Below are 22,503 nucleotides of genomic sequence, written 5' to 3' on the forward strand. Positions count from 1 at the left end.
GGGGTATGTTGGGGAGGGCGGCAGTCAACACAGAGGAGGAGTGCACCAAATTACAAGACAAAATTAATAAAATTGCAGAATGGCAAGATAGCTTGCAAATTAATTTCAACACAAAAGTGTGAGTTATGGTATTTTGGTAAGAAAAATACAAAGTTCTATATTATTCAGGAAATAAGAATTTAAATGGGGTAGAGGAGCCAGAGATATGGGAGTACAAAGCATGAAATTACTGTAATAACCCAGGTCAATGAGCCCATTAAAAAAAACTCTAGGGTTTTCTTCTCGAGGGCTGGAATTGAGAAGTAGAGAGGTTATGCTGAATCTGCAATGAACCATGGTTATCTACACATGAAATACTGTGTAAAATTCTGCCCATCATTATACAAAAAGGATATAGAGGCACTGGAGAGGATGGAAAAGAGATTTAGAAGGATGATATCAGGAAGGGTCACCTAGCTGCGTATCCTTTCTGTTGAAAGAAGACTGAAGGGTGGCATAATAGAGATCTTTAAACTTAAGGAAGGTTTTGATGGAATAGGCACAGACAGTGTTTCCACTTATTGATAAGAACAAAAAGTCAAATAGCGAATTCAGAAGAAATATCTTTACCCACGGAATGTAAGAATGTGGAACTTGCTACCACAGGGAGTAGTTGAGGTGAATAGTACAAATGCATTAAATGGGATGGTTGGGCTGAATGGCCTGTTTCCGTGCTGTATGTTCTGCACAACTTTGTACCTCTATTAATGACAATGAGAATTTAAAGTCAGGAGCTCTGGTCTGTATCTCATCTATGCTGTAACTAACCTGGATATAATTGATGCAGCACTGTAGAGCAGGGTGTCAAACATATGACCTGTTTCATCCTCATACAGATGGAAGAGGAGCCAGGAGTCTATAGTCTGGAAAACAGCAATAGATTGAGTCAATGGGGATCAGAATGCTGAGAACAGAAAGCAATGATGCATGGGTTGGTCAGAACATAGCTAATTAATAAAACCACTCATTTATTCTATTCTTGACTAACTGTTGTCCAAAGCTCATTGAAAATGCATTACAATGTCAAAAAGAAATACCTTCAATTCAGCATTTTATTTTTAAATGACTAAGTAGCTATTGCAAATTAGCCCATTAATCACTTCAGCCCAGTTAACAACTATTTAAGTTACTTATTAAATTCTACCAGCAGCTACATATTTATTTATTCTTCTAACAGATGATTAAGCTCTCTCCTTCCTAAAATAATTATGAATAACACAGGATGAATTAAAAAAGATATTGAAGCAATTTTAAAAAAAAATAATTTACAGGATGTGGGCATCGCTGGCTAGGCCAGCATTTATTGCCTATTCCTAATTTCCCTTTAGGAGGAGATGGTGAGCTGCCTTCTTGAACTGTTGCAGTCCCGTGGTATAGGTTTATCCACAGTGCTGTTAGGGAGGCTGTTCTGGGATTTTGACCCAGCGACACTGAAGGAATATGATATATTTCCAAGTCAGGATGGTGGGTGGCTTGCAGGGGAACTTCCAGGTGTTGGTGTTCCCATGTATCTGCAGCCCATGACCTTCTCAACGGTAGTGGGTTTGGAAGGTGCTGTTTAAGGAGACTTGGTGAGTTTCTGCAGTGTATCTTGTAGTTGGCAGACACTGCTGCCACTGTTCGTTGGTCGTGGAGGGAGTGGATGTTTATGCAAGGGGTGCCAATGAAGCAGGCTGCTTGATCCTGGATGGTGTCAAGCTTCTTGAGTGTTTTTGGAGCAGCACTTATCCAGGCAGGTGGAGAGTATTCCATCACACTCCTGACTTGTGCCTTCTGGATGGTGGACAGTCTTTGGGGAGTCAGGAGGTGAGCTACTCGCCTCAGGTTACCTAGCCTTTGACCTGTTATTGTAGCCACAGTATTTATATAGCTAGTCAGTTCAGTTTCTGGTCAATGGTAAGCCCCAAGATGTTGATAGTTGGGGATTCAGCGACGAATAATACTATTGAATGTCAAGGGGCAATGGTTAGATCCTGTCTTGTTGGAGGTGGTCATTGCCTGGCACTTGTGTGGTGCAAATGTTACTTGTCACTTGTGAGCCAAAGCCTGGATATTGTCCAGATCTAGCTGCATTTGAACATGAACTGCTTCAGTCTCTGAGAATCATAATGGTGCTGAAGTTTGTGCAATCATCAGCAAACATCTCCATTTCTAACCGATGGAAAGAAAGTCATCGATGAAGCAGCTGAAGATGGTTGGGCCAAGGACAATACCCTGGAGAACTCCTGCAGTGACTCCTGGAACTGAGATGATTGACCTCCAACAACCACAACTATCTTCCTTTGTGTTAGGTATGACTCCAACCGATGGAGATTTTTCCTCCCGATTCCCACTGACTCCAATTTTGCTAGGGCTCTTTGATGCCACACTCAGTCAAATGCGGCCTTGATGTCAAAGGCAGTCACTCTCACCTCAGACAATAACAGGGAAAACAGAAATGTAAAAATGGTCAATTTGAAGAACAGAAAATAAAACACATTACAGGTACTTAATAATAAGACAAAATATAACAAACATAATTCACTGCCTTTAGATTTTTTCTCTAGAAGCTGTAATCTTGGGTGGTCGTACATTCCCATTTTCCAGGAACCTTACCTGGGAAAACAATGTCCCTGGAAGAGTACTCGGTTAACAAAGCTCTTCCCTGAGTGAATACCCTAGCTATAAATAGTTCTATGGGCTCCATTTAGAAGGCATATGACAATGAGGTGGCTTGTGGTCAGTCAGTGAAGTGTGGGGTCTCTGCAGTGGGGTGGGGTCTGATTGGTCAATCTCCTATTTTTAACCAGAAGGGATAGATTCACTGAGGAAGTTTCTTTTTTGCAGAGATCACTCTCGGTGGCTGCATTATGCATGCTCTTTCTCCACCCCTCTGGCCCTCAACCGAATTCCTGGTATGATTATGTGTAGTTTTTCTATGAAAGTCAACTGAAGAGCAAACAGCCCCACAGCCAAAGCAGCTAAATAGTGGAGGCCACTGGTAACTTGACTAAGTAGCAGAAGCTAGAACTGGGCTTGGTGGATGTTCCAAGAGTTGATAATACCATGTTCCATGGCCTTAGACGATGTGGTAAGTGTTGGACTATGTGTCCCTGAATTTGGTTTAGAAAATGTCACTTACTTAATTTTTTGCTAGAATCAGAACTACGTGTAAGAGATGTGGGAAAAAGTTGTCACCATAAATATGGAAATACAGATGTTCAAACAAGAGAGGGAGTGAACGTAATACTGAATGCAAAAAATAATCTGAATGATACAAGGCATCTTTTCAAAAGGAAGAAGTAGATAATTTAAATAGATATAAGGAAGAAAATGTATTGTACAAAGCCAACAGAGATAAGGTGAAAAGCTGTGAAAAATATATAGAACATGTTCTAAAGAGTTATTACAAACTGGAATAATTTTTAAAAATGGATGGAAGTGATCTCATTAAGGATAATCATTTTTGTCCTAATATAGTTTATCTTTATCTATTTTCATTATAATAACATTCACTGAATGTAACTTGTCAGATACCAGGATGTCTGATCGGACCAACAGATAAGGTGAGTTTGAAACCCCTGGAGTAGAGGAAGCTTTACTCTGTATCTAGCTCAAGCTGGAACTGACCTGGGAGTGTTTCATGCATGCCCCAGTGTTAAGTTTCCCAGCACCAACACTCTCAACTTATTGAGATATTCATGAAAAATAATTCAAACAATAAGAAAATCACAATGAGTGATTTAAGTGACCTGCCTATCTGATATGTCAGTGCTTCTCATTCTCATTATACCTGTGCCTGATATATAGTTCCTGAACGCAGTGATCTCACTCCTTCCACAAATAAAACATAAATGTAGAGAGTGTGAGGAGTATACCATCATGATGTTTATAGTATCTTGCATTGTTCTGTTTGTATAAGTATTGGTACTGTGTTAACAAATGTTGAAATATTTAGACAGACTATTATGAGTCAGCTGTTGATCGATGTGAATAACTGTGTTACTCCTGTAATTTGACAATGACCCTCTAGTATTTCTGTATTTACAGAGCCCTGGATTGTGGAAAGCATGCCCTACATCACTCAGAAATAACGCTTCTGCCACCTGTGACTAACCCAGACAAAGTGGTGTGTGTTGGGTTGAACTATATGGACCACTGCCAGGAGCAGAATGTGGCAATCCCTAAGGAGCCAGTTATATTTAGCAAGTTTGGGAGTTCCATAGTGGGGCCCTACAGTGACATCATTCACCCAGCAGAGAGTAATGTGAGTGTGTTTTTGTTCTACGTTTGGGGGGAGGTGTGGGAGGGTTGAACTGACATGACTAAAGGGAGGTTCACAGAAGAAAGAGGTCAAAGCCTTCGGGAGGTGTTGGAAGGGGTTAAAGGATCGCCTTTCGACAGTTTAAGTTGAGTGGTAAGCTTTAAACCTGGTCCACTTAGACTGCACCGTGTACAGGAAATGATTACTTGTAGTTTGAGGTACGTACATCTGATAAAGACAGCTATAAATTTACGCCAGTCCCTTTATTGAATTCTGGTGATAGACCTGTTATGTCTTTCTCTTTCAGTTGCTGAGCAAGCTGCATTTACAGCAGGTTCAATTTTTATAGTGCATGTGGACAGAAAATAGTTTGGGATTTCAGTTCCTCTTCATTTGAGCAGAGCTTGACTTTGCCTGTTACAGCGTTCATCAATTGTTCTCAATTGTGTTTTGATCTCTCTTGTAGGAAGTGGACTGGGAGGTGGAACTGGCATTTGTCATTGGGAAGAAAGGAAAGCACATAAAGGTCTGTCCATATTGGCATGTGTTCATTATTTTCCCAGACAAACTGGCCAGCATACCAGAGCTTACATAGGATACTGATTGTCACATGCACTAACTAATCTCCACCACAGACTCTCACCTTCTCCCATACGCCATTCAGTGTAAGGAGAAGTCATTGAGATCTGCCAAACTTCACAATTGAATCTAATGCTATATTTCTGTGAACTGATATGTGGCTGATGGTTGTAAAGAACTGGTAGGGATGCATCCCACAGGAGTAACAGAACTAACAAATTAAAATGCAGTTGCTTTGTATATCTGTAGGGAAAGAATAAAGACCTGAAACTATATGCCTCACTGCACTGTATTTACCGAAGTCCAATTAATTATGTTTAAATGATTGTATTGTTGTTATGCCGGCAACTTCACACAGCAAGATCACAGAAATAATAAATTAGATGAGTGACCAATTAATCTGTTTTTGGGTGAGAAAGGAGTGGTATTCAGGACACTGGGAGCTTCTTGCTGCTCTTTGTACAGTGCCAGGAGATCTTAAATGTCCCTGAACCAGCAGATGGGGTCTCCAAACATTATCTCATTTAAAGGCAATCAGCACTTCCTCAATGCTACATTGGCATGCATGTGAGCCAAGGTTATGTTCAGTGGGTCTCGGATTGTTGAGCTTCTGACTACAAAGAAAGAATGCTATCAGGACTGCTTACAGAGGCCAGAAATTCCTGCAGAATGGGACAGTAAACCAGGGCCAAGATGTTTCCCAGCTTAGGAAATCGCGAGTGCTGCAGAGGGCCTAAAAGAATGGGAGACAGTGGAGCCTCTTAAATGGCTTAGTGTGTCAATGCAATTCCTGGTGTGTTACTGAACGGCTTTTGTATTGAGTAACTAAGGTCACAGACAAACCTTCAGTGCAGGACAATAACAGGATGGAAGCAAGGAGACAGAGTTAAATCAGAGAGTCACAATGAGGGGCACCAAGTCTGGATTTTAAAAAACTGAAAATTTTGTGAAGCACTTCAGAGTTTTCAAAACTCCAATATTGGCCTGCTGGTTCCATTTTTCTTCGTCCAATTCCTGGTCAGCAGCTGAGACAGACAGCACTGCACTCCTATCCTACAGAATTCACCTATTCAAATTTGCAAGTCCAGCTACATACTATCTGTTCTCAGCTCCATATCCCTCATTAGCAGAAAAAAATCCTAAATCTTGCTGAATTCAAGCAGGAGTTGAGTACGAAAGGAATAGCACTGACTGTTTCCACTTCACATTTGGGCAGACTGCATGCTGACTGGGTGTCAGAGAGGGAGAACAGCAAACCAGCTCTGAAGAGTACTTTGGAGAACCAGCTATTTTTTTCTTACTCTTTCGTGGAATTTCATTGTCACTGGCAAGGTCAGTATTTGTTGTGCATCCCTAATTCGCTTTGATGAGATGGTGGTGGTGAGCCACCTTCTTGAACAGCTGCAGTCTATCTGTAGGTATACGGATAGTGCTGTTAGGAATGGAAAATTCACAGTGAATCAGATTAGCGTAGGTCAGATTTCGGAACACATCAGAAGTTGATATAATTAAATATAGGGAACTTCAGTGAATCGGTGTGTGGAGTTGTTGGCTACATCAAAGTAAGGCCAGGATGGGAGCAGAAGTCTCAATACATTGACATTTATCACCATTCCCTCAGTTTTCAATATTTCAAAACTGTGCTCTAAGGTCCTAGGTAACTAGTTTGTGTTTGAGGATATTCAGACATTGAGTACTGTGCATTGAATATGGAGCTGCCAATAAATATGTCTTACCCTCTTCACAGAAAGAAGCAGCAATGGACTACGTGGCTGGATTCACCGTTGCACATGATGTCAGTGCACGTGACTGGCAGATGAAGCGAAATGGCAAGCAGTGGCTCTTGGGTAAAACGTTTGACACATTCTGTCCATTGGGACCAGCCATAGTCACCAGAGATGCTCTCTCAGGTACTCATAGATCACTGCATCTGGAACCACATAGTGTGACCGTGGAATCAAAATGGAACAGCTGCCTGACACATCATCCCTATGCTCGGTGACCTACATTGGCACTGAGTCCCAAAACATCTTGGCTTTAAAATTCTCATCCTTGTTTTCAAACATCTTCTTGGCTCATTCTACATTCTACTTACTCTAGCCCAACAACTCTCCTAGTTCTCTGCATTCCTCCAACTCTGGTCTGCTTTTAATTTCCGTACACCATTGGAATAATATTGGCTGGCCACCAATCCTCTGCACTACTCTATTTTCTATTGATTTTTTAAAAATCTGATATCTTTTCCGCAGTTTCTTTGGGCCTGGTCAGATGCAATCTATCTGGACCCGGCATTTGGCTAATTTATCATATCAATTGTCTCACTTTTGATTTTTGATGTCTTGATGTAATTTTTTGATACTTTCTTCAAATGTCACATCCATCTCGTGTTCAGATTTCTACATGGGTTTATCCTCCCTATCTCTGTGCCCTCCTCCAGGCCAAAATCTTCTGAAATCTCTGCATTTTTCCAATTCTAGCTTCCAGTGCATCCTCAATTTCCTTTACCCTACTCTGCCTTGAGCTAAGTTCTGGATTTCTTTTCCTAAATCTCTCTGCCTTTCCACCTTTCTCCTCCTTTTAGACTTTTCTTAAAACCTACTTCTTTGACCAAACCCTTTGTCACCTGTCCTTATGCTTCTTTATGTGGCTCGGTGTCAAATTTTGTCTCATCATGCTCCTTTGAAGTGTTCAGGTAAGGTTGAAGGTGTTTAGAAATGCAAGTTGTTGTTAGTCTCTTTGGTAAAATTTAAGGCAAAGTAACTATCCAATATTCCTGAAATTTTTACTGTCATTACTTGTGAATTTATCTTGTGTATCCCTTTGTGGCCTTATTCAATTTCCTTTTATTTATGTATACAGTAGACTTTACCAATTCTTTTCATATATTGTTGTAATTCCTCTTTGCCTTACTGATTGTTTTATTAACTCCTTTCCTAAGCTCTTGATGGATGTCATCTTTTTTGTCTATGTGCAATGTAAGCCTTTTTCCTTCGTTTAATGTTACCTTTATCTCTTAGATCATCTTTCATCATCTGTGGTGTCTCAGTATTTTTTCTTGATTCTTAGCAAAATTCACTTCTCCTGAACTCTTGTTTATCACTTGTAAAAGATTTTCTCACTGCTGCTATCTCTTGGTCTTTCTTTCCAGTTTACCTTCTCATCCCCTCATAATTAGGGTTTTCCCTATTACTTTGATCCTTATCTTTCTTATATCTCTTTCAATCATTATCTAAAACCTTATCGCTACTGCCAACATGTTCCCTGTGCTTACTTCTTATATCTGTTCTGGTTCATTTCCATTACTAGATCTAGCAGTGATTGCTTTCTTGTTGTTTTCCTTGCAAACTGGGTAAGAGGGGTGTCCTGTCAACAATGTAAAATCTTCATTCCCTTTTCTTTGTTCACTATCGCTTGTTAGTTTATTTGGGGTTTATTGAAATCTCCCATGATTATTCTACATCTTTCACTCATTTCATAGACTGCCCTCCATATTTCACCCTCCACTTCCACTCCATTATAATGTGGTCTTTGATATACCTCCATTAGCAGTAATCAATCCCTTCTTGGCCTTATTGTCATATGAATTCTGTTTAGTTATGTCTTGTTTTTAATTGCATGGTTAAGTAGAGGTCACGATAAGTCAAGTTGTATCTGTGAAGGAAGCTGACTAATTATAAACATTCTTGTGTTGTTACAAGTAGTTCTGTGCATTGTTGTGTCCAAAATGTGCCCATTCTCAGGAGGAAGATAAAACTGATCTTTCATCTCCAGCTTGCTTTTGTAGTTCAGCCCAAATGCTCTATGTTACAGACCCCCACAACCTGGGAATTCGTTGCCGGGTTAATCAAGAAGTGATGCAGGATAGCAACACCAATCAGCTAATATTTAAAACAGAGGCACTTGTCGCTTGGGTGTCACAGTAAGTGTTATTATATGATGTCCCTAATTACTGTTATGAACTGTATTGGAAATGATTCGATATATTTGGCCTTCAATGTCAGGGATTCAAACAACTTGCATTTCTATTACAAACATTTTACAGCACTTCACAAGGTGGAATCAGGTAGACATCCAACAGGAAAAATAATTTAGCGGAGAAATAAAAGTTGCAGTTGGAGACCTTTTTAGATGAATTTTGAAAGGAGAGAGGGAGGGGGGGCCCCACTGAAGCAATTGTGGGAGACAGTTTCAGAGGAGCCGAAGGAATAGATTAGCTCAAAGTTCTTCTCCATTGTTATGTAGAGTTGTTCAGGACGATGAGAGTAATATATCAGTGAAAATCAATATGCCATTAAAATACAAATATGGTATCAACATTTAAAGAGCTACATACATGGATACATATTTGGTACTGTACTTTCTTCCTCAGCCTTATGCCTGAAAAGCTCATAGGTTCGCTGCCCTCCTTCTCGCAGGAAGAGCAATGGGGGCGTAGTGATCCAGCACTACCTTCCTTGTATGTATAGAAAAGTTTCAGAAAGTAGCAATCCTTTTCTTTCCCACAAGGTAGAGAAGAGGTAAAAGAAAAACATAAGCTTTTCGAGCAGGTGGATAAGAAGGAACACTATCATGGGATCAAGGCCAGAAAGAAATTTTGTGACAAGATTGAGGGGGAGGGGGAAGATCGGAGGCAACCAGTCAAACCAAAGGGAAAACATTCCCAATTCCCCAAAGCAACAGCTTAAAGTTTGTTCAAAACATTTTTTGTGCAAGAGACTGTAATCAGTGAGACCAGATAAAGACATACAATCAAGCCTATGACCAGCATGAGACAATGGGCTGGAACTACCTACAAAAGCAATATTTGCCACAATGGCATAACTTGGATCACTGTGTGCTCAATACTCCAGTGACAAACATTTGCTGTAAAACTGATTTATTTATCTTTATATTTAATATTTAGGAGTCTTGATGGGATATTGTTTGGTTGCCATGATCAGGAAAGCCTGTATAACTGGGAACAGGGCCCTCCTGTACCTTTTGTCAGTCTTCACTGTCAGTAGCTGATCCACTATTGGAAAAATGTTAAACAAAAACAAAAACAGAATTACCTGGAAAAACTCAGCAGGTCTGGCAGCATCGGTGGAGAAGAAAAGAGTTGACGTTTCGAGTCCTCATGACCCTTCGACAGAACTTGAGTTCGAGTCCGAAAAATGTTGTTGTGGGACGACTTAGTGATTGGCAGTCTTTGCTCACCATGTCACAGAGTACAGTAAAGGAGCTTATGGGCATTTCAAATTACACAGTGGTACCTCCCTATACTTCACCCACCCTAAACAACCTGCTGCTGAAGTCAATGATTGCTTATTCATCAGGAGAGGGCCTGCTTATTTTGCAGCTAGCCTCCACATCTGGAGGTTGTTCCGGCTATCCGCCACCCACCAACTTTGTTGATATCTGCAGGCAAAAGGGGCAGGATCATGATATCTGGGAACTCCTTCACCCTTAATCCAGGTAGAACGTAAAAATTAGGAGCATTTGGCCCTTCCACCCTGCTCCGCCATTGAATAAGATAATGGCTTCAACTCCACTTTCCTGCATGCCCCCCATAACCATCGACTCCCTTGCAGATCAAAAATCTAGCTTTGTCTTGAATATATTCAGTGACCCAGGCCTCCACTGTTCCCTAAGGTAGAGAATTCAAAAGATTAAAAGAAGAATTTCCTCCTCTTCTCTGTCTTAAATGGAGACCCCTTATTTTGAAACTCCTTAGTTCTAGATTCTCCGATGTGGAGAAACATCCTCTCAGTATCTACTCTGTCAAGCCCCCTCAGAGTTTTAAATATTTCAACAAGATCACCTCTCACTCTTCTAAATTCCAATGAATATCGGCTTCACCGGCTCAACTTTCCCTCGCAATTATACCTTAGTTACGGACATATAATATCAATCGAAACCACCATTTACTGTATCCAAAATTCAGTTCTGGAGAGTCAGGCTTCTCAAGTGGAAATGAAAATGATTAACAAGAGATGGAGAGAATAGAATACAAACAATAGGATAGTGATATGAAACAGTGTGCGCAGGCAAAAAGGAAGGTCCAGAGGGAGACAAGTTTGAAGTGAATTTAATCATGTAAGCAATACTGGTAAGTAATTTGGCTCCAAATTCTAACCCAAATGCCCGACAGATCCATTCAGTCAAACACTTTCAATGTTTGATACACTTTGACACATCATCAGGCAATGATTAAATAGACCTATTTTACTTAGTAATTAACTTGTCTAATTTGGCTTAATAGATAACAGCTATAAATCTGATTGATAAACTCCTTGAAATATTCAAATATTGAACTGAACCCAAATATGTAAGACCTGGTAGTAAGTTACAAAATCAGAAACATGGAAATAAAAGTAAAATTTTTAATTATTTGTCAAATTGAAAACATATTTAAACAGTAAACTAAGATTCCTGTGATTATACCGAATGTACTGAGCCCACAAGCACTATCCTGTAACAATCTGAGGCAATAGTGATCAAAGGAGCATTTTAAGAAAATCAAAATACATTGATTTTCATGGGGCAGTGCGACATTTAACTGCTGACTGTTTCAGTGAGGCAAACAGCAGGGCAGTGCAAAAAATCCCAACAAATTATGATTTAAATGATATATGGTACGCCATAATTTCCTGGGACATATAAAGCATAAATGGGCCCTCAACATAGATGCGCTATTGCAATGATGCAGGTCTCTCAAAATTTCTGAACCATTGTATTTCATAGTGCGTGCGAGACAGATAACAAAGTACGAGACATTGATTACAAAGAGTCCACAAAGGGTGAAGAAAATATATTAAAAAAAACTAAAATATGGACAAAGTTCTGTAAACTGACATTTACTCCATTCTGACAAAACAACAACAATTTGTAATTATACAGCACCTTTAACATCCTGTTTGTCCATCGAGGCTGTGCTGATCATCTGGGTTGTTTGGTTCCAGTGGGTACATAGAGAATTGCTGGTCGTGTTCCAGTGGGTACTTAAGTGATTGCTAGGCCTATCTGTGCCTAGAAGATTCTGCTGCAGGAAGGACAGGATACCATAGACCATCGAGGTTTGGACAAGTTTCAGGTTTCTGCTCTCATTGTATTTTCTCTCTGTCTCTGATCTGAGCTCGCTTTTGAAGCAGGCTGCACCATTATTTATTTGGTTGCGCAAAGTGAAGTGATCCTGGGCAAGCTTCTTCTAGGACTCAAAGTTGATATCAAAACTCCAAAGTGAAACCTTAAGAGTGTGCTTGTAGGCTTTCCTTTGACCACCAAGAGAGTGCACCCCAGACACAAGCTCTCCATAAAAGACCTTTAACATAGGAAAACCTTCAAAGTTGCTTCACAGGAACATGAGCAATCAAAATTCACCACCAAGACTATGAGCAGACATTGAGGCAGATGGTCAAAAGAACACCTTAAAGGAGGAAAGAGAGATTTGAGGGGTTTAGGGAGGGAATTCCAGAGCTTAGAAGCTTGGCAGTTGAAAGCACAGCCACCAATGGTACAGTGATTAAAATTGGGGTGCTCAAAAGGCCAAAATTGGAGGAACGCAAAGCCTGGAGGAGAAAAAGCAAACAGCTAATTGAGTCAGATTTTAATTTATCTTGCATTTACACTAGGCTTGTCCAACCATTATATGTTAGGAGGGAAGCCACATTTCTACATTCCCTCCCTCTCACGCTCTCCCTCTCTCACTCGTGCTCTCCCTCACACCCTCCCTCTCTCACTTGCGCTCTCCCTGTCTCACTCACAACCTCCCTCTCTCCCTCTCTCTCACGCTCTCCCTCTCTCGCTCTGCCTCCCTCTCACGCACACTCCTGCTCTCCCTCCCTCACGCTCTCCCTCCCTCTCACGTGCTCTCCCTCCCTCGTGCATGCTCGCACTATCCCTCGCTCCCTCACGCTCTCCCTCCCTCCCTTGCGCTCGCACCAGCCCCTGCAGCCTCTCTCTCTCTCTCTCTCTCTTCCCCCACACCGGGCCATGCAGCCTCTCTACCCCAGGGCCCCACAGCCCCTCCCTCTCTCTCTCTCCCCCCGGCTTGGCAGCCCCACTCTCTCCACAGGCCCCGCAATCACTCTTTCCCTCTCTCTGGGCTCTGGATCACCTTTCTCACTACCTCTCATTCTCTCTCTGTCTCCCTGGGCTCCGTAGCGCCTCATTCTCTCTCTACCCCTCGACCTCTCTTTCATTCTCTCTCCCTGGGCCCCTCTCCCCTCTCTCTGTCTCTCTCCCTCTCTTGCTCCAAGCCCCGCAGCCCCTCTGTTTCTTCCCCGGACCCATAGCCCCTCTATCTCTTTCACCAGAGCCTTGCAGGCTCATTCTCTGTCTCCTCCTAGGGCCCGCAGCCTCTCTTTTGCTCTGTCTCCAGGGTCCCCGCTGACCCTTCTCCTTCTCCCTTTCCCTGGGTCCCACCACCTCACTCTCCCTCTCCCCCCCACCACCCCCGGGTCCTGCTGCCTTGCTCTCTCTCTCTCTCCCACCCCAGACCTCACCCTCTCCACCACCACCACCCCCCCCACCACCACGGGCCCCACAGCCACACTCTATCTATCTCTCTATCACTCCCCGGGCTCCGTCGCCTCGCTCTATTTCTCTCTCTCTTCCCCCGCCCCCCTGGGCCCTGTTGCCTCGCTCCCTCTCTCTCTCTCCCCTGGGCCCCATCACCTTGCTCTCTCTCTCTCTCTCCCCCCAGGTCCCGCCGCCTCACTTTCTCTCTCTCTCTCTCCCCCTGGGCCCAGGCGCCTCGCTCTATCTCTCTCTCTCTCTCCCCCTGGGCCCCTCTCTCTCTCTCTCTCCCCCTGGGCCCAGGCGCCTCGCTCTATCTCTCTCTCTCTCTCCCCCTGGGCCCCTCTCTCTCACTCTCTCCCCCTGGGCCCTGTCGCCTCGCTCTATATATCTCTCTTTCACCCTGGGCCCCTCTCTTGCACTCTCTCTCTCCTCCTGGGCCCTGTCGCCTCACTCTCTCTCTCCCCCTCTCTCTCCCTCCCCCAGGCCCAGCTACCTCACTCTATCTCTCTCCACCCAGGCCCCGCCGCCTCTCCCTCTCTCTCTCTCACTCGCTGGGCCCTGTCACCACACTCTCTCTCTCTCCCCTCCAAGCCCCAACACCTGTCTCTATCTCTCTCCTCCTGGGCCCCACCACCTCGCTCTCTCTTTCTCTCTCTTTCTCTCTCTCTCTCTCCCTCCCCCAGGCCCAGCTGCCTCACTCTATCTCCCTCCCCCTGGGCCCCACTGCCTCACTCCATCTCTCTCCCCCACCGGGCCCCGCTGCCTCACTCTCTCTATCTCTCTCTCCCCGGGCCCTGCAGCCTTGCTCTCTCTCTCCCCGGGCCCTGCAGCCTCGCTCTCTCTCCCCGGGCCCCGCAGCCTTGCTCTCTCTCTCCCCGGGCCCTGCAGCCTCGCTCTCTCTCCCCGGGCCCCGCAGCCTTGCTCTCTCTCTCCCCGGGCCCTGCCGCTTAGCGCTCGCTCTCTCTCTCCCCCTGGGCCCCGTCTCTCTCTCTCCCTGGGCCCTGTCGCCTCGCTCTATCTCTCTCTCTTCCCCTGGGCCCTTCTCTCACTCTCTCTCTCCCCCTGGGCCCCGTCTCTCTCTCTCCCTGGGCCCTGTCACCTCGCTCTATCTCTCTCTCTTCCCGTGGGCCCTTCTCTCACTCTCTCTCTCCCCCTGGGCCCCGTCTCTCTCTCTCTCTCTCTCTCTCTCTCCCCCTGGGCCCCGTCTCTCTCTCTCTCTCTCTCTCTCTCCCCCTGGGCCCTGTCTCTCTCTCTCCCTGGGCCCTGTCACCTCGCTCTATCTCTCTCCCCCCGGGCCCTTCTCTCGCTTTCTCTCTCCCCCTGGGCCCCGTCGCCTCGCTCTATCTCTCTCTCTTTCACCCCGAGCCCCTCTCTCGCTCTCTCTCCCCCCCTGGGCCCCATCTCTCTCTCTCTCCCTGGGCCCCGTCTCTCTCTCTCTCTCTCTCTCCCTGGGCCCCGTCGCCTCGCTCTATCTCTCTCTCTCTCCCCCTGGGCCCTTCTCTCTCTCTCTCTCTCTCTCTCCCTGGGCCCCGTCTCTCTCTCTCTCTCTCTCTCTCTCCCCCTGGGCCCTGTCTCTCTCTCTCCCTGGGCCCTGTCACCTCGCTCTATCTCTCTCCCCCCGGGCCCTTCTCTCGCTTTCTCTCTCCCCCTGGGCCCCGTCGCCTCGCTCTATCTCTCTCTCTTTCACCCCGAGCCCCTCTCTCGCTCTCTCTCCCCCCCTGGGCCCCATCTCTCTCTCTCTCCCTGGGCCCCATCTCTCTCTCTCTCTCTCCCTGGGCCCCGTCGCCTCTCTCTATCTCTCTCTCTCTCCCCCTGGGCCCTTCTCTCTCTCTCTCTCTCCCCCTGGGCCCTTCTCTCTCTCTCTCTCTCCCCCTGGGCCCCGTCTCTCTCTCTCTCTCTCCCTGGGCCCTGTCGCCTCGCTCTATCTCTCTCTCTTTCACCCCGGGCCCCTCTCTCGCTCTCTCTCCCCCTGGGCCCCGTCTCTCTCTCTCTCTCTCCCTGGGCCCTGTCGCCTCGCTCTATCTCTCTCTCTTTCACCCCAGGCCCCTCTCTCGCTCTCTCTCCCCCTGGGCCCCGTCTCTCTCTCTCTCTCTCCCTGGGCCCTGTCGCCTCGCTCTATCTCTCTCTCTTTCACCCCAGGCCCCTCTCTCGCTCTCTCTCCCCCTGGGCCCCGTCTCTCTCTCTCTCTCTCTCCCTGGGCCCTGTCGCCTCGCTCTATCTCTCTCTCTTTCACCCCGGGCCCCTCTCTCGCTCTCTCTCCCCCTGGGCCCCGTCTCTCTCTCTCTCTCCCTGGGCCCTGTCACCTCGCTCTATCTCTCTTCCCCTGGGCCTTGCCACATCATACTCTCTCTCTCTCTCTCCCTGGGCCCCACTGACTCACTCTCTCTCACTCCCCCCTGGCCCTATAGTCTTGTGCTTTCTCTCTCCCCGGGCCCTGCAGCCTTGCTCGCGCTCTCTCCCTCTCCCCCGGGCCCTACAGCCTCGTGCTCTCTCTCTCTCTGCTTTCCTTTCTGGGACCCGCAACCTCACTCTCGGGGCCCCAAAGCGTTGCACTCGCCCCAGGCCCCGCAGCCTTTCTCCTGCTCTCTCCCGAGGATCCGCACTTTCTCTTTCCCTGGGCCCCGCAGGCTCGCACTCTCTCCGGGCCCTGCAGCGCCTCTCTCTCTCTCTCTCCTCAGGCCCTGCAGCTTCGCTCTCTCACTCCCCAAGCCCTGCAGCCTCGCCCTCCTTCCCCGGGCCCCTCAGCACCTCCCTCCACCCCACCACCAGGCCCTGCAGCCTCTCTCACGCACGCGCTCTCTCCTCCCCCCGGGTTCCACAGCCTGTCTCTCTTCCTCAGCCCCAGCTCCCCAGCTTTTCGGTCTCCCTGGGCCCTGCAGCCCCTCTCTTCTGTTGCCAATCTCCCCCTCCTCGCCACAAGCTCTGCAGCACCTTCTCACTCCCCGGGTCCTGCAGCACTTTCAATCTCTTCTTCCCGTGCTGAAATCCTCCCTCTCTCTCTCCCCCAGTATCCTTCGCACTGGTGGTGATCTCTGCTAATCCAATCAGAGATTTTATTTTCTCCCACACAAGCTGCTGATAGTCTCATCAGTGAGCTCATCAGCAGTAAAAGCAGAAGAGTAATGCCCCATGATTGGAGAAGCAGCCCCATGTAGAATTTTCAACTTTATTTACCTGTTTTACCAGCATTTTGAGCAGTGGCTCCAGGAGCTACATAGAATAGCTTTGGCAACCACAATCCGGCCAGCAAATCAAGGATTGAACAAGCCTGATTTACACCATGTTCAGCTGTAAAAACCACTTTATGGAATGCTCATGTTATCACAGCAACCTATGTCCTCCCTTTCTCATTTCCAATTTAAAGTGCACAGGACACCATTTAGTCGAAAACCAGGAGGTGCCAACTGTACGAATCACCACAGCTCTAAATATTTCTCAGACTCACAGATGACAATATAATTTGGTTGTCATTAGGTTTAGCATCCATGGCTGTTTGGAGATTTTAAGTGCTCTTCAGTAAATTCTTAGTGTTCTCATTTAGCATTTTTAATTTTCCCCTAACAAAATGTTCAAGTAAGGTCTGTTCAACTTATGGATAAAAGATCCCTATCAAATTTATCCCATGGTGTACACTGCCAAAACAGATAAATTGGTCATTAATCTCATTTCTGAGAGACCCTGCCATACATAAATTGTCTGCTGTGTTTAGCAACAAATAAAAACAATGATTACACATCAATAAAGTAATCAATTGACTGTAAATGTCTTGGAACAACATGAAGATGTGCACGTTATTTTTTGTTACAATTGATTTGAACAGTTCTGAGAGTAGGTTTTCTTCATATGGCTGGAGATGCAGTTATTTGAAATTGAGGCTAACAATCCATCCAAGGCTTCAGCTGTGAATGGTTATGATACCATCAGAAATGGATCTGTCAGAGAAGAAGTTGTGCATGTGGGTGATGGTCCAACTTGGATGGCCACAGTCACAATTTGAGCCGTTGACTGCAAACATCACTAACCACAAACTGGTAAGTTACCCATGTTGCCAAATCCCAGGTTTCAACCTTCCACGGAAAAGTGGAACAACCTCAACTGCTTAAGGACAGGCCAAGGAAGAACTTAGGAACATATGAATTTGGAGCAGGAGCATGCCACTCGGCACCGTGAACCTGCTCTGCCACTCAATAAGATCGTGGCTGATCTGACTGTAACCTTAACCCCACATTCCTGCCTATCCCCAATAACCTTTCACTCCCTTGTTAGTCAAGAATCTATCTAGCTCTGCCTTAAAAATATTCAGACTCTGTTTCCACCACCTTTTGAGGAAGCGAGTTCCAAAGACTCATGACTCTCAGAGAAAAAAAAATCTCATGTCTTTAATGAATTACCCCATATTTTTAAACAGTGACCCCTAGTTCTAGATTCTCCCATGAGAGGAAACATCCTCTCCACATTCCTCTTGTCAAGACCTCAGGACCTTAAAGGTTTCAATAAAGTTGCAACATGAGCGTAGGTAATCAGAAACACTTGAACTCTTTAGGAATTGTTCCTTCTCAACACAAACTGAACAGTAAAGCTGATAGGAAAAAAAATGCTCAATATGAGTGGATTTTGATCCACATGGGCACCTGATTACTATTAGCGTGAGTGCCAAAAAGCCATTTGCAATGTATTGCTTTTTTTGTTACCGGAACGCCATTTCCACTGTTTTTACTTGTTGACAATTAACTTCTTCAGGTTTGTGACCCTGTATCCAGGAGATGTTTTCTTAACTGGAACACCATCTGGAGTCGGAGTATTTAGGAAACCACCTGTGTTTCTCAAAGTAAGTAGCTGATTCTTTACTCTTCTAAATAATAAGTGACTTCACCAAGTTATTCATTGTGCATGAAGTGCTTTGAAACACTTGAGGTGTAGTGAAGCACAATATAAATCCAAATTCAAGCATCTCTCCATTTCAACACCAAATGTTTCACATTCTGCTGTCTCATCCAAATGACCATTAATAATTTATGAGCTGTGAAGGCGAAAGTCAGTGGTCTATTTGATAAAAGGGAGCAACACGGCAGGGTATAATCCTGTTGATACCTGATGTCCATGTGGACACTTTCCAGCAAGTGTCTCTGAATCATGGTGAGATCCAAAATCTTGGCTGACATTTTCCTCTTTTGCCATGGAGAACTGATGCCAATTATAATGCCCATTATAATGCCCTTTTGCTACCCTGGCAGATTTTTAAAAAGTTGTTCTTGGAACACGGCAAGTCAGAATAATGTGCAACTTGGAGAATATATGATTCCATAAGCTCTATTACATAGGATCACTAATGAAGCAGCTGAAGATACAGAAACAAAAAGTGCTGGAAAAACTCAGCAGGTCTGGCAGCACCTGTGGAGAGAAAGGCAGAGTTAATATTGAGTCCGTATGACTCTTCTTCAGAACTGGTTCTGAAGATGGTTGGGTCAACAATACCTCCTCGAGGAACTCCTGCATCAAAGTCTGTTTAAAGATAGTGCACCCCCCACTCCCACCCAGACGACTTGTCTACATAAGAAATCGAGTCTTGTAGAGAGCACTGGCTGGCTGTCCACAAAGAGGGCAAGAGAGTCTGAAACCCACATTGAGCTCCAGGAGATGGATGTAAGTGTGAAAACCAATGTCTGAAGCAAAAGAAATTCCACTAGGTAGGAATACAAGCAATGTCTAAGGGCAGTGGAGTAAACAGTTTATTGCAGAAAGATGTGTGAACAGCACCTGCCACCAGTCATTCACAAGAACACAGAAGTTTGAGAAGGTGAATGTAGGAACAATGTGCTGGGCAAAGTTTCCATCATACAAATCGAGAGAGGGATGATATCGAGGAGTCTCTTTACAAAAACAACCTACCAATGTGCACAATTAATTGAAAAATACACTGTGATTGAGTGTGATTTTAGTTTACTTTGGAGTTTATTTTTGGAAGGCCTTCCACCAGCCAGGTATTGGAGCAGGGCAAGTGACTTAAACAGCAATGGCCAATCTGAAATGCCTTTGAAAAAGCATGTTTGGAATGAATCCTCTTGTTGAATAAAAGGCTCATGGAGTCATTTGTTTCATGAACGTGAAGCCTAGAAGTACTAACTGGAAAGATCAGTGGGGTGACTAACCCATTAAGTCAAAATTATCTGGATTCTACAGCGTAATGACAATGAGCAAACCTGTCATTTTACAGTCTCTGTTCGTAATATGTTTGTTTAATTTTGTAATACTCAAAAGCTCTTTAAAGTGTGACCAACTTCAATGGCTCATTTTATTTGAATTTCTTGCAGCGTGGAGACACCGTGGAATGTGAAATAGATGAAATTGGAACCTTAAGGAACGTTATCATTTAGGGTTTCAGATTGCATTCGTAGAAGGTATCAAGTTATTTTTAATTGCAAATATTTGAATAATACCCAGATGTGCTGTAGGGGATAGAGAGTGTCCAGATGACAGCAAACCAGTTTAAACAATGGATATGTATAGATGTAAGCAGCTTTGAGGATTATTGGAGAAGAACCTTCCCTCAGATTAATGGGTGGAGCTGAGTTCACAAGAGGTAGATTCTAAATGCACTGAGAGAAAAATGGTCTTTTCTCATTCCATGTTTACTTAGATTCTCACTCAGAATTGCTGCCTAGTTTATTGTCAATTTTGGGAGGAATTAACATAACAAACACAGATTACTTGCTACTTTTTGCAAGAAAAGCTTGTCAAAAAAGTCAGAGAAATGTTCAGAAACTGGGCCTAAACATTGAAATGTAGGACAGTGGTGCTCCAAACTCAATCAATATTTGAGTGCATGTAGGTGGCTCAAAGTGTTAAACTGGGATGCTCTGCAACATGAGATGGAAATTGAATTCACTTTAAAAAGCAGCTGACAAATGGGATTAGATTTACCAAGATCTATCTGGCTGTTCAATAGAGTTCAGCAATTCTCTGGGTTTTGGAACTATACAGTACATTCTTCCCCATGGCACCAAATAGATAAATCTAAAAATAATGGTTACCATAGTTTAAATAATTAATAATTTTAATTGATCATGTATATTTTTAATATAACACTGGCAATGAGCTAGAGGCCTTAATGGATGGAACAAAAATCCACGGTAAAAATGCAAGTGGGGGGGTGAAGATATCTGGTCAGTTACAAACTGCTTAAAATATACAATCAGAAACCATTTGCACTAAAAGTGAAACACAAATTTAAATTCAAGAAACACATTTGTTTTGCAGGCTAATTTGTCTGACAATATGGAACACCTTTCTGTGAATATTGGCCAGAACATGAGAGGAAATAGAGTTAGATTACTTCCAGCGGAACACTTGTTTGAAGAGGCAGTAGTCTGATTGTGTTCTGGTGCTACAACATACACTTTAATGAGAAATGAAACATTCAGAATCATGTGATTTGAAGATTAACTAAGCATGATAAATAAAATGCTAACTATTTAAAATAAATAATTTTTTGCTGTATTGTGTATATGGAGCTTTAGTAAATATAAATTCTTAATTCCCAGAGACTGTAGTTTTCCTTTATTTTAATGAAGGAATTCCATTATTGTTCTAGACATTATGGAGAAAAATAGATTGCAGTAGATTTCTACATCATGCAATGACATCCAATTGAGAGCACAGATGGGACCTCAGTTTAACATTTTTTTGAATGAGAGCAGAGCATGGCTCTATTGCCCTATTGTGTGAACATAAAAGCAGTATCCAGAGAGCAGATAGTTTTCTTGGTGTTCTGTTTGGTCACCGAACATTTTTCTGTTTGTGCAACGTTGCTATGCACAAATTAGCCTCCAACTTTCACTACAACGGTCACTACATTTCAAAAGTCCTTGGTTGGATGCGAAGTGGACTGAGAAATTTTCAGATCATGAAACAAGCAGAACAAGTAAAACATTCTTTCAACATTAATTGTTGAGTCTTACACATGCAAGTGCTTGTACTGCAGTCTCCAACACATTGTTCAACTGAGGCATCGTGACATTACTATAAACTCAAAATTAAACTGTTCTAGGATTATCTGTAACTTTTTTTCATTATTCATAAGTGAGATGTGGGCATTGCTGGCTAGGCCAACATTTATTGCCCATCCCTAATTGCCTTTGAGAAAGTGTTGGTGAGCTGCCTTCTTGAACCGCCGAAGTTCATGTGGTGCAGGTACATCCACAGTGTTGTTAGAGAGGGAGTTCCAGGATTTTGACCCAGTTACAGTGATAGAACGGTGATATATTTCCAAGGTGGGATGGTGAGTGACTTGGAGGAGAACTTCTAGGTGGTGGTGTCGCCATCTATCTGCTGTCCTTGTCCTTCTAGATGGTAGTGGTCGTGGGTTTGGAAGGTGCTGTCACAGGAGGCTTGGTGAGTTCCTGCAATGCATCTTGTAGATGGTACACACTGCTGCCACTGTTTGTTAGTGGTGGAAGGAATGAATGTTTGTAGGTGGAGTGCCAATCCAGCGGGCTGCTTTGTCCTGGATGGTGTCAAACATTTTCAGTTTGTTGGAGCTGTACTCATCCAGGCACGTGGAGTGTTCCATCACACTCCTGACTTGTGCCTTGTAGACAGGCTTCGGTGAGTCAGGAGGTGAGTTACTCGCTGCAGGATTCCTAGCCTCTGACCTGCTCGTGTAGTCACAGTATTTATATGGCTAGTTCAGTTCAGCTTCTGGTCAATGGTAAGCCCCAGGATGTTGATATTGGGGGATTCAGCAATGGTAATGCCATTGAATGTCAAGGGCAATGATCAGATTCTGTCTTGTTGGAGGTGCTCATTGCCTGGCACTTGTGTGGTGCAGATGTTATTTGTCATTTGTCAGCCCAAGCCTGGATATTGTCCAGGTCTTGCTGCATTTGGACATGGACTGCTTCAGTATCTCAGGAGTCGCAAAGGGTGCTGAACATCATGCAATCCTCAGCGAGCATCCTCACTTCTGACTTTATGATGGAAGGAAGGTCATTGATGAAATAGCTAAAGATGGTTGGGCCTAGGATACTACCCTGATGAACTATTGAAGTGATGTTCTGGAACTGAGTTGATTGACCTCCAAAACCACAACCATCTTACTTTGTGCTAGGTATGACTCCAACCAGCAGAGAGTTGAGTCTGATTAC

The 22,503-nt window shown here is 44.3% G+C and overlaps 1 protein-coding gene across 5 annotated transcripts in view; it reads left to right on the forward strand.

Moving 5' to 3' along the window:
- fahd2a (fumarylacetoacetate hydrolase domain containing 2A) overlaps window positions 1–20,900 on the forward strand; it is a 29,303-nt gene extending 8,403 nt beyond the window's left edge. For 2 of the 5 annotated variants that reach the window (XM_041210250.1, XM_041210246.1), the window contains exons 3-9: window positions 4,069–4,285; window positions 4,749–4,808; window positions 6,609–6,771; window positions 8,672–8,780; window positions 18,101–18,188; window positions 19,672–19,758; window positions 20,618–20,900. In XM_041210250.1, coding sequence (XP_041066184.1) covers window positions 4,069–4,285; window positions 4,749–4,808; window positions 6,609–6,771; window positions 8,672–8,780; window positions 18,101–18,188; window positions 19,672–19,734 — 700 coding nt within the window. In that variant the 3' untranslated portion in view covers window positions 19,735–19,758; window positions 20,618–20,900. Of the gene's footprint in view, window positions 1–4,068; window positions 4,286–4,748; window positions 4,809–6,608; window positions 6,772–8,671; window positions 8,781–9,764; window positions 10,518–18,100; window positions 18,189–19,671; window positions 19,759–20,617 lie in introns of those variants that run through there. The other 3 variants (XM_041210248.1, XM_041210249.1, XM_041210247.1) reach the window with 3 other exon arrangements.
- The last annotated feature ends 1,603 nt before the right edge of the window (window positions 20,901–22,503 follow it).

The sequence above is a fragment of the Carcharodon carcharias genome, chromosome 17 (genome assembly GCF_017639515.1).
Source record: "Carcharodon carcharias isolate sCarCar2 chromosome 17, sCarCar2.pri, whole genome shotgun sequence".
NCBI classification, from domain to species: domain Eukaryota; kingdom Metazoa; phylum Chordata; class Chondrichthyes; order Lamniformes; family Lamnidae; genus Carcharodon; species Carcharodon carcharias.